General features: G+C 45.6%; 2 protein-coding genes across 2 annotated transcripts in view; both read right to left on the bottom strand.

Moving 5' to 3' along the window:
- The window catches only part of LOC115127058 (dystrophin-like), a gene marked incomplete at both ends in the record, with an annotated part of 12,395 nt that extends 2,903 nt beyond the window's left edge, over positions 1-9,492 (bottom strand). Inside the window, 6 exons of the mRNA XM_065014435.1 lie at positions 797-978; positions 4,950-5,129; positions 5,461-5,568; positions 6,604-6,705; positions 9,022-9,141; positions 9,342-9,492. Coding sequence (XP_064870507.1) covers positions 797-978; positions 4,950-5,129; positions 5,461-5,568; positions 6,604-6,705; positions 9,022-9,141; positions 9,342-9,492 — 843 coding nt within the window. The remainder of the gene's footprint in view (positions 1-796; positions 979-4,949; positions 5,130-5,460; positions 5,569-6,603; positions 6,706-9,021; positions 9,142-9,341) is intronic.
- LOC135566833 (uncharacterized) lies at positions 7,780-8,885 on the bottom strand (the record flags this gene model as incomplete). The annotated part of the gene is made up of 3 exons (XM_065014434.1): positions 7,780-7,823; positions 8,090-8,232; positions 8,827-8,885. Coding segments are annotated over 3 exons (246 nt in total), but the record flags the coding sequence as incomplete, so codon positions are not given.
- Positions 9,493-16,417: the final 6,925 nt, after the last annotated feature.

Genomic DNA, 16,417 nt, shown 5'->3' with positions numbered 1-16,417 from the left:
CACTAAACTCAGGATGACATCAGGATATGCAACGATCCAATTCCTGCTATCGCTCAAAGTCACGATCCAATTCCTGCTATCGCTCAAAGTCACGATCAAATTCCTGCTATCGCTCAAAGTCACGATCCAATTCCTGCTATCGCTCAAAGTCACGATCCAATTCCTGCTATCGCTCAAAGTCACGATCCAATTCCTGCTATCACTCAAAGTCACGATCCAATTCCTGCTATCGCTCAAAGTCACGATCGAATTCCTGCTATCACTCAAAGTCACGATCGAATTCCTGCTATCGCTCAAAGTCACGATCGAATTCCTGCTATCACTCAAAGTCAAATCAGATTCCTGCTATTCAAAGTCACGATGCTATCGCTCAAAGTCACGATCAAATTCCTGCTATCAGCTCAAAGTCACGATCAAATTCCTGCTATCGCTCAAAGTCACGATCGAATTCCTGCTATCGCTCAAAGTCACGATCGAATTCCTGCTATCACTCAAAGTCACGATCAAATTCCTGCTATCACTCAAAGTCACGATCAAATTCCTGCTATCACTCAAAGTCACGATCAAATTCCTGCTATCACTCAAAGTCACGATCAAATTCCTGCTATCACTCAAAGTCACGATCAAATTCCTGCTATCACTCAAAGTCACGATCGAATTCCTGCTATCGCTCAAAGTCACAATCGTATTCCTGCTATCGCTCAGTCACCAAGACTATAATACGTCTACACTCCCTGTTTGGCCACACCCCCTGGTGATTCTGCAGAAAAGTGATTGGAGGAGCCTGCCACCTCACCTTTTCCTGAGCTCTGATTCGACAACAATCTGTCTCTTCTTCTGGGGCGGTGGAGAGGGCAGCGCTGCTTTAGTATTCTTCACCACCACCTTCTCACGCGTCGTCACCTTGGATACGCTCGCCGTCACCGAGTGTGTCAGTTTCGTCTGCGCGGTCTGCACCGTGGTTACAGCCAGCGAGATCTAAAACACACACACATGTCAAAGAGCAGGTACACACACAGTGTCAAGGCACAAACACACACAACCTCAGTGTCAGCTCACACACACAGACAGACAGGTCAGGACACTAACATACATACACCAGAGATCCCAGGGATTTGTTTCTATCCTAAAAGTAAGAAAGTGAAGAATTGTTTGTGTCCAGCAATATGCCTGGGAGACCTTCTCTCTTGTCCATGTGATCGACAATGAATGTCAGAGTGACTGTCCCCTAGCAATGTTAGAGTGACTGTTCCCTATCAATGTCATAGTGACTGTTCCCTAACAATGTTAGAGTGACTGTTCCCTAGCAATGTCAGAGTGACTGTCCCCTAGCAATGTCATAGTGACTGTTCCCTAACAATGTTAGAGTGACTGTTCCCTAGCAATGTTAGAGTGACTGTTCCCTAGCAATGTTAGAGTGACTGTTCCCTAGCAATGTTAGAGTGACTGTTCCCTAGCAATGTTACAGTGACTGTTCCCTAGCAATGTTACAGTGACTGTCCCCTAGCAATGTTAGAGTGACTGTTCCCTAGCAATGTTAGAGTGACTGTCCCCTAGCAATGTTAGAGTGACTGTTCCCTAGCAATGTTACAGTGACTGTCCCCTAGCAATGTTAGAGTGACTGTTCCCTAGCAATGTTAGAGTGACTGTTCCCTAGCAATGTTAGAGTGACTGTTCCCTAGCAATGTTAGAGTGACTGTCCCCTAGCAATGTTAGAGTGACTGTTCCCTAGCAATGTTAGAGTGACTGTTCCCTAGCAATGTTAGAGTGACTGTTCCCTAGCAATGTTAGAGTGACTGTTCCCTAGCAATGTTGCAGTGACTGTTCCCTAGCAATGTTAGAGTGACTGTCCCCTAGCAATGTTAGAGTGACTGTTCCCTAACAATGTTAAAGTGACTGTTCTCTAGCAATGTTAGAGTGACTGTCCCCTAGCAATGTTAGAGTGACTGTTACCTAAGAATGGTAGAGGGACTGTTACCTAGCAATGTTAGAGTGACTGTTACCTAAGAATGGTAGAGGGACTGTTACCTAACTAGATGAATGGTAGAGGGACTGTTCCTCAACAATGCTTGTGTACTATGTTAGTTGTTAGGAAACTAAACTAAAGCCCTGATCAGTGAGGTGTGGAGTCTAAACAGTGCTTTATCTCTGATAACACAGGTAACCCTTAACATCTTCCTCTGTGTGATGAAATACGGTACGGTTAACAACCAAATCAGTAGACGTTTTCATGTTGTACGTGTGCTTGCTTATGTGTTTGTTCAAGTACATAAAGATGCACTTTCAAACTTCTGTATAATCTCAGCCAGTCAAATTGTGAACCACGTCATCAAATTGTGTACTATGTCATTAAAGTGTGTACTATATAATCAAATTGTACACTACGCCATCAAATTGTGTACCGCGTCATCAAATTGTACACTACGCCATCAAATTGTGTACCACGTCATCAAATTGTACACTACGCCATCAAATTGTACACTACGCCATCAAATTGTGTACCACGTCATCAAATTGTGTACCACGTCATCAAATTGTACACTACGCCATCAAATTGTGTACCACGTCATCAAATTGTACACTACGTCATCAAATTGTGTACCACGTCATCAAATTGTGTACCACGTCATCAAATTGTGTATTACGTCATCCATTCCTGCAAAATATTTTTTGTGTGCTATTTGTATGCTATGTTACAAATCCAATTGAAACTAATGTGTTTAGAATTTGTTGTGCTTATTAAGATCATGGAGTGCATTTTTAATTCCATTGTACATGACCTGGGTTCAAATACTATTTGATATCTCTCATGAACGCTGAGTGTTTGCTACAGCCTGGATGGGTCCCGGATAGGCGAAGTTTGCCATTTTGGGACTATTCTAATGATCCAGAAGGCCAGACAAGCCCAGTCAAGCACAGATAAAATATTTGAAATGATTTCGAATAGTATTTGAACCCAGGTCTGGTTTGTTGAATATGAATATGCCCTCACACATTATGGCCAGGGACAAAATAGATGTATGACAGACAGGCTAACAGATTGGTCAAACAGTGATATTGGAGTGTCGTGCTGCCATGGCGACCGTGAGATGTGAGATAGCAGCTGGCTGACAGCTGATGGATGTTAGAGGTGGTTGATTAACACTGGGCTCATGAAGACACCACACTACAACTAGGGTCAAATAATATGATTATAATGCCTGAAGAGAGAGACATATGATTATAATGGGCCTGGAGAGAGAGAGACATATGATTATAATGGGCCTGGAGAGAGAGACATATGATTATAATGGGTCTGGAGAGAGAGACATATGATTATAATGGGTCTGGAGAGAGAGAGACATATGATTATAATGGGCCTGGAGAGAGAGACATATGATTATAATGAGCCTGAAGAGAGAGACATATGATTATAATGGGCCTGGAGAGAGAGAGACATATAATTATAATGGGCCTGGAGAGATAGAGACATATGATTATAATGGGTCTGGAGAGATAGAGACATATGATTATAATGGGCCTGGAGAGAGAGAGACATATGATTATAATGGGCCTGGAGAGAGAGAGACATATGATTATAATGGGCCTGGAGAGAGAGACATATGATTATAATGGGCCTGGAGAGAGAGACATATGATTATAATGGGCATATGATTATAATGGGCCTGGAGAGAGAGAGAGATATATGATTATAATGGGCCTGGAGAGAGACATTATTATAATGGGCCTGGAGAGAGAGACATATGATTATAATGGGCCTGGAGAGAGAGACATATGATTATAATGGGCCTGGAGAGAGAGAGACATGTGATTATAATGGGCCTGGAGAGAGAGACATGTGATTATAATGGGCCTGGAGAGAGAGAGACATGTGATTATAATGGGCCTGGAGAGAGAGACATATGATTATAATGGGCCTGGAGAGAGAGACATATGATTATAATGGGCCTGGAGAGAGAGAGACATATGATTATAATGGGCCTGTGATTATAATGGGCCTGGAGAGAGAGACATGGATTATAATGGGCCTGGAGAGAGAAACATGTGATTATAATGGGCCTGGAGAGATAGAGACATGATTATAATGGGCCTGGAGAGATAGAGACATGTGATTATAATGGGCCTGGAGAGAGAGAGACATGTGATTATAATGGGCCTGGAGAGAGAGACATGGAGAAAGACAGACAGAGAAAATGGTTGAGCTGGAGAGAAAGAGAGACAGAGAAAGTGGTTGAGCTGGAGAGAAAGAGAGACTGAGACAGTGGTTGAGCTGGAGAGAAAGAGAGACTGAGACAGTGGTTGAGCTGGAGAGAAAGAGAGACTGAGACAGTGGTTGAGCTGGAGAGAAAGAGAGACAGAGACAGTGGTTGAGCTGGAGAGAAAGAGAGACTGAGACAGTGGTTGAGCTGGAGAGAAAGAGAGACTGAGACAGTGGTTGAGCTGGAGAGAAAGAGAGACAGAGACAGTGGTTGAGCTGGAGAGAAAGAGAGACAGAGAAAGTGGTTGAGCTGGAGAGAAAGAGAGACTGAGACAGTGGTTGAGCTGGAGAGAAAGAGAGACTGAGACAGTGGTTGAGCTGGAGAGAAAGAGAGACAGAGACAGTGGTTGAGCTGGAGAGAAAGAGAGACAGAGACAGTGGTTGAGCTGGAGAGAAAGAGAGACAGAGAAAGTGTTTGAGCTGGAGAGAAAGAGAGACTGAGACAGTGGTTGAGCTGGAGAGAAAGAGAGACAGAGAAAGTGTTTGAGCTGGAGAGAAAGAGAGACTGAGACAGTGGTTGAGCTGGAGAGAAAGAGAGACAGAGAAAGTGTTTGAGCTGGAGAGAAAGAGAGACTGAGACAGTGGTTGAGCTGGAGAGAAAGAGAGACTGAGACAGATGAAGCGGAAGTGACAGATAGAGGGGTAGTGAGAGATAGAAAGAGAAAGACACATCTGTAGAGAGGTCAGGTACCTGTGAGCTGCTCCTATCCAGGCTCTGCACCAGTTTGTCCCAGCGTTGGGCGAAGCTTTCCAGCCTGGCTTCCAGCTTATGAGCCACCTCTTTGTTCTTCACTGAGGAGACGAGGTCCTGACACAGAGAACACAGCTTGTCCATGGTCGGTCTCTTCATCTCCAGGTCACCCTTCACCGTCTGAGACACACACACACACACACACACACACACACACACACACACACACACACACACACACACACACACACACACACACACACACACACACACACTTATTGATCTGTTCTGTTGAACCTTTATTAAGGGAACCTGGTTGGTGGACATAATCGAAAGTTTCCACCTAAAGTTCTGAAAGGAGAGCTGTCACTAACCACTAACCTCCTGAAGTCATTGGCTAAGGGAGCTGCCACTCACCACAAGTTTCCTGAGATCATTGGCTCAGGTTTGTCTAAGACCCACCCTCACTGCTAGCTTCCTAAGGTGATTGGATAAAGTAGCTGTTACTCACCGCTAGTCTTCTCAGGTTGGCCACCATGTCACTCTGCTCCTTGATGCCACTGCTCTGGATGGACAGAACCAACTTCTCCTTCTGAGTCAACCATGAGTCAAACGAACACTGCAGAGAGAGAGAGATACAAAGACAGACAGAGAGAAAGAAAGAAAGAGAGAGAGAGAGAGAGAAGAGAAAGAAAGAGAGAGAGAGAGAGAGAAAGAAAGGAGGAGAGATGAGGTGAATAAGGGCAGATAGGTGAAGGGAGAGGTGTTGTTGTAATTCCTCAAACTTGTATCCAGCAATTCCACCCTGTTCAAGGTGATCTGACCTCTGATCTGACATCATCAGAGAGGTTAAAGCCACATGGTGGGAAACCTGACCGCTCTGCAATATTGATCTCAGAGAGGTAAGCAGGGTGGATTCCATCAGACATTAAGAAGCGTTTGAACCTCTGAACATAGAAGAACCTCAGTCTGTTCCAGAGGCCTGTGTGTAGTATCCCCTTTTGGACAGATAGGTCTGACTCACAACACTAGCCTGTTAGCTCTCTAGCCTGTTAGCTCTCTAGCCTGTTAGCTCTCTACACAACACTAGCCTGTTAGCTCTCTACACAACACTAGCCTGTTAGCCCTCTACACAACACTACCCTGTTAGCTCTCTAGCCTGTTAGCTCTCTACACAACACTAGCCTGTTAGCTCTCTACACAACACTAGCCTGTTAGCTCTCTAGCCTGTTAGCTCTCTACACAACACTAGCCTGTTAGCTCTCTAGCCTGTTAGCTCTCTACACAACACTAGCCTGTTAGCTCTCTACCCAACACTAGCCTGTTAGCTCTCTAGCCTGTTAGCTCTCTACACAACACTAGCCTGTTAGCTCTCTACACAACACTAGCCTGTTAGCTCTCTACACAACAATAGCCTGTGAGCTCTCTACACAACACTAGCCTGTTAGCTCTCTACACAACACTAGCCTGTTAGCTCTCTACACAACACTAGCCTGTTAGCTCTCTACACAACACTAGCCTGTTAGCTCTCTACACAACAGTAGCCTGTTAGCTCTCTACGGACCAACATGGCCACCCGTCCACCCACTGTCTGAAGATTACCTTGAACGGGGATGTCTGGCCTACGTGTTCTATTCTGTTTCTATGCCGTTACCTGTTCCTCAGTGAAGTGTTGCCACTGGAGCAGGATCTCCTGTAGCAGAACCCAATGCTCCTCTGTCCACTTACAGATGGCTGCCCACCGGTCTCCCAGGTGCTGAAAGGAAGAACACACACGTTAGAAAAGAGGGCTTGTGTTTTTCATGGTCCTTGGAGGCGGATTTGAAGCAGCACCTTAGAGGTTCCAGATAGAGCAGATACAGAATGGAACCCGGTGTTCCTCTCAGCATCACATACAGTACAGCTCCTTTCAACAAGACATTCTACTTGGGTTTAACTCCACTGGCCACCTCTCCACCCGGTTTCTACAGGCCTTCTGATGCTTGATGACCAGTATCTACCTCCATCTGGGAAAAGAAAGTCCTCTCATCCCAGCCTGCAGTAAACACCATCACAGGGCTCTGTGTGTTAACAGTCACCATGCAGGAAGAGCTCCGTCAGGTACATGCTATTAAAACCAAATCCCCCTCACTTTCATTCCTGGGGGGATTTTTACTGTCATTGTAACAGAAAGTAATAAGCAAAGAGCCCAGGTGCCCAAAACGACCCTAAAACAGAGACCCGGAGACGCGTGATAAAGAAGACAATGACAGGTCACTATGGCAACTGGTTATTGAGTCTGTCTTGTCAATAGAAGACATGTAAAGCCTTTCAGAATGTATATTTGTCTTCTGTTTCTTATAGCAGCAGTTAAAACAGGTTTGGATGTTTTATACCATATCGTATCACTCCATCTTTCTAAACACTAAACAACAAAAAACAATCTGCATTAGACTGTATCTCTATTATGATTCATACTCACAAGACTACGGCATCTTCTCCCATTATCTCCTAACAACCACATACAAGAGACGAATAAACTAACTAACAAAGCAATTTCCCTTTTTCTCTTCCTCCCCCACTCTCTCTCTCCTCCGCTCCACCTGCCTCCCCCACTCTCTCTCTCTCTCTCTCTCTCCCCCCCCACTCTCTCTCTCTCTCTCTCTCTCTCTCTCTCCTCCCCTTCTCTCTCCCCCCACTCTCTCTCTCTCTCTTAAGCTCCACCTGCCTCCCCCACTCTCTCTCTCCCCCTTCTCTCTCTCTCTCCCCCCCACTCTCTCTCTCTCCCCTTCTCTCTCTCTCTCTCTCTCTCTCTCCCCCTTCTCTCTCCCCCACTCTCTCTCTCTCTCTCTCATCCAATAGACAGAGCAGAATCCTGAGTTCCTGGACCGATAACTGCTAGACATGGTTAATCACCAGAGAACACTCATTATTTACCATCCAATCTATTTACACACAAATACTACGTTCTACCCGAATGGGTTTCTCTTCTCTCTTCCACTAAGGGAGAACATCAGCCGACAGTGTACTAGACAGTGTACTAGACAGTGTACTAGACAGTGTACTAGACAGTGTAATAGACATTGTACTAGACAGTGTATTAGACATTGTACTAGACAGTGTATTAGACATTGTACTAGACAGTGTATTAGACATTGTACTAGACAGTGTATTAGACATTGTACTAGACAGTGTATTAGACATTGTACTAGACAGTGTATTAGACATTGTACTAGACAGTGTATTAGACATTGTACTAGACATTGTACTAGAGAGTGCACTGGACAGTGTATTTGACAGTGTACTAGGGAGTGTACTGGACAGTGTATTTGACAGTGTACTAGGGAGTGTACTGGACAGTGTATTTGACAGTGTACTATGGAGTGTACTGGACAGTGTACTAGACAGTGTATTTGACAGTGTACTAGGGAGTGTACTGGACAGTGTATTTGACAGTGTACTAGGGAGTGTACTGGACAGTGTATTTGACAGTGTACTAGGGAGTGTACTGGACAGTGTATTTGACAGTGTACTAGGGAGTGTACTGGACAGTGTATTTGACAGTGTACTAGGGAGTGTACTGGACAGTGTACTAGACAGTGTATTTGACAGTGTACTAGAGAGTGTACTGGACAGTGTATTTGACAGTGTACTAGGGAGTGCACTAGATAGTGTATTAGACATTGTACTAGACAGTGTACTAGACAGTGTATTAGACATTGTACTAGACAGTGTATTAGACAGTGTACTAGACAGTGTATTAGACATTGTACTGGACAGTGTATTAGACATTGTACTGGACAGTGTATTTGACATTGTACTAGACAGTGTATTTGACAGTGTACTAGAGAGTGCACTAGACAGTGTATTTGACAGTGTACTAGAGAGTGTACTGGACAGTGTATTTGACAGTGTACTAGAGAGTGTACTAGACAGTGTAATTGACAGTGTACTAGAGAGTGTACTAGACAGTGTATTTGACAGTGTACTAGATAGTGTATTTGACAGTGTACTAGATAGTGTATTTGACAGTGTATTAGACAGTGTATTAGACAGTGTGTGTGTGCGTGCGTGTGTGTCCTGCCTGTCTCACCTGTAGTTTCTCCTCCAGGGCAGCGGTGGCGCTGTCTCCACTGTTCTCATCCACCACCACCACCATGTGTGTCAGAGAGTTGACACGCACCTGCTCCAACTCTAGGTCCTCCTGCAACAGCTACAATAGGCATGATAATTGGGTTGAGTCTAGTAGGGACAAAATGGCAGGAAATGGCCCAAAATGGAAGGAAATGGAAAGATACAATCTGAAGTGATCAAAATGTAAATGTTCATGATTATTTCACTAGGATGTGCTGTAATGAACATGACCCTGAAAGGACCCCAGCCCTGCAGGTAGCTAGATAGTAGTTGACCTACTTTGTGTTCCTCTACTTGGTGTTTAACATCCTCCAGGTCTGGCCCCATAGGCTGAGCCCCCATCCGCTTGATCCGCCCCTCTGTCAGCTCCAACCAATCAGTGAGCTGCTTCAACTGCTGGTGCTGAAGGTCCATCAACACCTCGTGGAGTCTGGGGGAGGAGGATGAGAGGAGAGGAGAGGAGAGGATAGAGGAGAGGAGAGGAGAGGAGAGGAGAGAGGAGAGGAGGAGAGAAGAGAGGGGGGAGGAGAGAAGAGGAGATGGAGAGGAAGCGGAGAGGATAAGAGATGGAGGAGTAGAAGGGAAGAGAGGAGTAGGAGAGAGGAAGGAGAGGAGAAGGGAGGGAGGAGTAGAGGAGAAGAGAAGGAGGGAGGAGAGGGAGGAGAGGGGGAGTGGAGAAGGGAGGGAGGAGGAGAGGAGGAGAGTAGAGAAGAGAGGAGAGGAGAGGAGAGGAGAGGAGGAGGAGGAGAGAAGAGAGGGGGAGAGGAGAAGAGGAGAGTAGAGTAGAGGAGAAGAGCGGGAAGATGAGAGGAGAAAAGAGGGAGGAAGAGAGGAAAGGAGGGGCAAAGAGAAGAGGAGAGAAGGGGGAGGAGGAGAGACTGAGCAAAGAGGGCAGGGGGCTGTTGAGTACAGCTAGATCCTAGTTAGACACCTCATAGAGAGCTGCAGCTCAGGTCTATTCAAAACATAATATTACCTTCAAGGACATAGATACATATTTCTCACCCAGAGAGACATGCTGGATTTCAGGGGAATTTGTGTTTGTTTGTGTGTGTGTATGTGCGTGTATGTGTGTGTGTGTGTGTGCTTGCGTGTGTGCGTGCAAATGTATGTGTGTGTATGTGTGTGTGCTTGTGTGTGTGTGTGTGTGGGTGGGTGCATGCACAAGTCTGTGTGTGTGTGTTCACAATCGAGAGAATCCTGTCGCACAATCGAGAGCATCCTGTCAGGCTGTATCACCGCCTGGTACGGCAACTGCTCCGCCCACACCCGTACAGCTCTCCAGAGGGTAGTGAGGTCTGCACAACGCATCACCAGGGGCAAACTACCTGCCCTTCAGGACACCTAACACCACCCGATGTCACAGGAAGGCCAAAAAGATCATCAAGGACAACAACCACTCGAGCCACTGCCTGTTCACCCCGCTATCATCCAGAAGGCGAGGTCAGTACAGGTGCATCAAAGCTGGGACCGAGTGACTGAAAAACAGCTTCTATCTCAAGGCCAGCAGACTGTTAAACAGCCACCACTAACATTGAGTGGCTGCTGCCAACACACTGACTCAACTCTCTGGCCACTTTAGTCATTAAAAATATGATGTAATAAATGCATCACTAGTCACTTTAAACAATGTAACTTTATATAATGTTTACATATCCTACATTACTCATCTCATACATCTCATACATTAATCATCTCATCTCATACTCATTACATCATAAAGTGTGGTCTATACCATCTACTGCATCTTGCCTATACCGCGCGGCCATCGCTCATCCATATATTTATATGTACATATTCTCATTCACTCCTTTACAATTGTCTGTATGAGGTAGTTGTTGTGAAATTGTTAGATTACTTGTTGGATATTACAGCAAGGTCGGAACTAGAAGCACAAGCATTTCGCTACACTCACATTAACATCTGCTAAACATGTGTATGTGACCAATAAAATTGATTTGATTTGTGTGTGCCTGCCTGCGTGTCTGTGTACAGTATGGTCAGGGATGGGTAGGTTACTTTCTAAATGTAATCTGTTACAGTTACTAGTTACCTGGACAAAATTGTAGTCAGTAAAGTAACTTTTGGATGAACTTTTTGGTGTCGGGGCAGTATTTTCACGTCCGGATGAAATGCATGCCCAAATTCAACTGCCTTCTACTCATCCCCAGAAGATAAGATATGCATATTATTAGTAGATTTGGATAGAAAACACTCTGAAGTTTCTAAAACTGTTTGACTCATGTCTGTGAGTATAACAGAACTTATGTAGCAGACAAAACCCAGAGGAAAAACCATTCAGATTTTTTTTTTTGAAGTCACTCTTCAATGGGTTTTCATTGGGAATCCAGATTTCTAAGGGACCTTCTTGCAGTTCCTACCGCTTCCACTGGATGTCACCAGTCTTGAGAAATTGGTTGAGGTTTTTCCTTTGTGTAATGAAGAAGTACTTAAAAAATACCTAAAGTTGTATTACAAAAGTAGTTTGAAATGTTTTGGCAAAGTTTACAGGTAACTTTTGAGATATTTTGTAGTCACGTTGCACAAGTTGGAACTGGTGTTTTTCTGGATCAAACGTGCCAAATAAATGGACATTTTGGATATATATCGACGGAATTAATCGAACAAAAGGACCGTTTGTGATGTTTATGGGACATATTGGAGTGCCAAGAGAAGAAGCTCGTCAAAGGTAAGGCATGATTTATATTTTTATTTCTGCGTTTTGTGTCGCGCCTGCAGGGTTGAAATATGCTTCTCTCTCTTTGTTTACGGAGGTGCTATCCTCAGATAATAGCATCGTTTGCTTTCGCCAAAAAGCCTTTTTGAAATCTGACATGTTGGCTGGATTCACAACACGTGTAGCTTTAATTAGGTATCTTACATGTGTGATTTCACGAAAGTTTGATTTTTATAGTAATTTATTTGGCGCTCTGCATTCTCTCTGGCTTTTGGCCAGGTGGGACGCTAGAGAGGTTAACCAAACTAACGTAACGTAATCTGATTACATTCAGTTACTTTTAGATTACTTTCCCCTTAGGAGGCATTAAAAGAAGACACACATTTATATTATCAATTGAACAACATCTACTGCAGGATAAATCAATGTTACATTTTACATAGCTGGCCATATATGGATGTTACATTTGACCTAAATGGGCTTCTTCTAACCCATTGCTTTCTACTACAGATAATAATACCATTAGGCTATATCTTTACATTAAACACCAGAGTGTGTCAGATTTCCAGTCATTACAATTAATTTAATACCCCTTGATCTTAAAGAATAGGACTGGGAAATGTAACAACACCACCCCAGGGGAGTTGAGAAGAGGACTGGGAAATGTAACAACACCACCCCAGAGGAGTTGGGAAGAGGACTGGGAAATGTAACAACACCACCCCAGAGGAGTTGGGAAGAGGACTGGGAAATGTAACAACACCACCCCAGGGGAGTTGAGAAGAGGACTGGGAAATGTAACAACACCACCCCAGGGGAGTTGAGAAGAGGACTGGGAAATGTAACAACACCACCCCAGGGGAGTTGAGAAGAGGACTGGGAAATGTAAGAGGACTGGGAACACCACCCCAGAGGAGTTGAGAAGAGGACTGGGAAATGTAACAACACCACCCCAGAGGAGTTGAGAAGAGGACTGGGAAATGTAACAACACCACCCCAGAGGAGTTGAGAAGAGGACTGGGAAATGTAACAACACCACCCCAGAGGAGTTGAGAAGAGGACTGGGAAATGTAACAACACCACCCCAGGGGAGTTGAGAAGAGGACTGGGAAATGTAACAACACCACCCCAGGGGAGTTGAGAAGAGGACTGGGAAATGTAACAACACCACCCCAGGGGAGTTGAGAAGAGGACTGGGAAATGTAACAACACCACCCCAGAGGAGTTGAGAAGAGGACTGGGAAATGTAACAACACCACCCCAGGGGAGTTGAGAAGAGGACTGGGAAATGTAACAACACCACCCCAGAGGAGTTGAGAAGAGGACTGGGAAATGTAACACCACCCCAGGGGAGTTGAGAAGAGGACTGGGAATTGTAACAACACCACCCCAGGGGAGTTGATAAGAGGGCTGGGAAATGTAACAACACCACCCCAGAGGAGTTGAGAAGAGGACTGGGAAATGTAACAACACCACCCCAGAGGAGTTGAGAAGAAGACTGGGAAATGTAACAACACCACCCCAGGGGAGTTGAGAAGAGGACTGGGAAATGTAACAACACCACCCCAGAGGAGTTGAGAAGAGGACTGGGAAATGTAACAACACCACCCCAGGGGAGTTGAGAAGAGGACTGGGAAATGTAACAACACCACCCCAGGGGAGTTGAGAAGAGGACTGGGAAATGTAACAACACCACCCCAGGGGAGTTGAGAAGAGGACTGGGAAATGTAACAACACCACCACGGAGGATTTGAGAAGAGGACTGGGAAATGTAACATCCACAGCCATCCACAACCTCCACATTCTCCACAACAGCCACAGCATCCACAACCTCCACAACCTCCACAACCTCCACATTCTCCACAACCTCCACAATATCCACATTCTCCACAACATCCACAACCACATCATCCACAACTTCCACATTTTCCACAACATCCACATTCTCCACAACATCCACAGCCATCCACAACCTCCACAACATCCACAACATCCACAACCTCCACATTCTCCACAGCATCCACAACATCCACATTCTCCACAACATTCACAGCATCCACAGCCATCCACAACCTCCACAACCTTCACAACATCCACAACATCCACAGCATGTACACAGCCATCCACAATATCCACAACCTTCACAACATCCACAACATCCACAACATGTACACAGCCATCCACAACCTCCACAACATCCACAGCCATCCACAATATCAACCTCCACAGCCATCCACAACCTCCACAACATCCACAGCATCCACAACCTCCACAACATCCAGTCACCCACAACCTCCACAACATCCACATTCTCCACAACATCCACAGCCATCCACAACCTCCACAACATCCAGTCACCCACAGCATCCACAATATCCACAACATTCACAACCATCCACAACATCCACAGCCATCCACAATATCAACATCCACAGCCATCCACAACCTCCACAACATCCACAGTCACCCACAACATCCACAACATCCACAACATCCACAACCTCCACAACATCCACAGCATCCACAACATCCACAACCTCCACAACATCCAGAGCATCCACAACATCCACAACCTCCACAACATCCACAGTCACCCACAACATCCACAACCATCCACAACATCCACAACCATCCACAACCCTCCACAACACCCACAACATCCACAACCTCCACAACCATCCAAAATATCCACAACCATCCACAGCATCCACAACCTCCACAGCATCCACAACCATCCACAACCTCCACAACCTTCACAATATCCACAACCATCCACAACTTCCACAACATCCACAACCTCCACAACATCCACAACCCTCCACAACCCTCCACAACATCAGAAACCATCCACAGCATCCACAACCTCCACAACATCCACATTCTCCACAACATCCACAACCATCCACAACCTCCACAACCTCCACAACCCCACAACCTCCACAGCATCCAGCCATCCACAACCTCCACAACCCACAACCTCCACAACATCCACAACATCAGATCCACAACCATCCACAGCATCCACAACCTCCACAACATCCACAACATCCACAGCATCACAACCATCCACAACCACAACAACCTCCACAACCATCCACAACATCCACAACATCCACAACATCCACAGCCATCCACAACCTCCACAACATCCAGTCACCCACAACATCCACAGCATCCACAACCTCCACAACATCCAGTCACCCACAACATCCACAGTCACCCACAACCTCCACAGCATCCACATTCCACAACATCCAGAGCATCCACAACATCTACAACCTCCACAACATCCACAGTCACCCACAACATCCACAACATCAACAGCCATCCACAACCTCCACAACCATCCACAATATCCACAACATTCACAACCATCCAAAATATCCACAACCATCCACAACCATCCAAAATATCCACAACCATCCACAGCATCCACAACATCCACAGCATCCACAACCATCCACAACCTCCACAACCACAACATCCACAGCATCCATAACCTCCACAACATCCACAACATCCACAACATCCACAGTCTCCACAACATCCACAACCATCCACAACCATCCACAACCTCCACAACATCCACAACATCCAAAATCCATCCACAACCATCCACAACATCCACAGTCACCCACAACTTCCACAGCATTCACAACCATCCACAACCTCCACAACATCCACAACATCCACAACCTCCACAACCTCCACAACCCTCCACAACATCCACAACCCTCCACAACCATCCACAACATCCACAACCATCCACAACATCCACAACCTCCACAACATCCACAACCTCCACAGCATCCACAACCTCCACAACATCCACAACCTCCACAACCTCCACAACATCCACAACATCCACAACCCTCCACAACATCCACAACCATCCACAACATCCACAACCATCCACAACCATCCACATCACATCCACAACCTCCACAACATCCACAACATCCACAACATCCACAACCTCCACAACCTCCACAACATCCACAACCATCCACAACATCCACAACCTCCACAACCTCCACAACATCCACAACCTCCACAGCATCCACAACCTCCACAACATCCACAACCCTCCACAACCTCCACAAACATCCACAACATCCACAACATCCACAACCTCCACAACCCTCCACAACATCCACAACCATCCACAACATCCACAACCTCCACAACCATCCACAGCATCCACAACCTCCACAACCATCCACAACATCCACAACCCTCCACAACCTTCACAACCTCCACAACATCCACAACCTCCACAACCATCCACAACATCCACAACCTCCACAACATCCACAACCCTCCACAACCTTCACAACCTCCACAACATCCACAACCTCCACAACATCCACAACCCTCCACAACCTTCCACAACCTCCACAACATCCACAACATCCACAACCTCCACAACCCTCCACAACATCCACAACCTCCACAACCTCCACAACATCCACAACCCTCCACAACCTTCACAACCTCCACAACATCCACAACATCCACAACCTCCACAACATCCACAACATCCACAACATATGACACTAAATAGTAATAGCTAAATCAGAAAGCAGCAGTGTGATTCACATTTTTTTTTTTACTTTTTTACTATTTTTTTCCTTAAGATTTATTTTTCTTAAAACTGCATTGTTGTTTAAAGACTTGT

The sequence above is a fragment of the Oncorhynchus nerka genome, unplaced genomic scaffold (genome assembly GCF_034236695.1).
Source record: "Oncorhynchus nerka isolate Pitt River unplaced genomic scaffold, Oner_Uvic_2.0 unplaced_scaffold_3273, whole genome shotgun sequence".
Lineage (NCBI taxonomy): Eukaryota > Metazoa > Chordata > Actinopteri > Salmoniformes > Salmonidae > Oncorhynchus > Oncorhynchus nerka.
The sequence above is the reverse complement of the archived record's forward strand: the minus strand, read 5'-3'. Positions and strand labels throughout refer to the sequence as shown.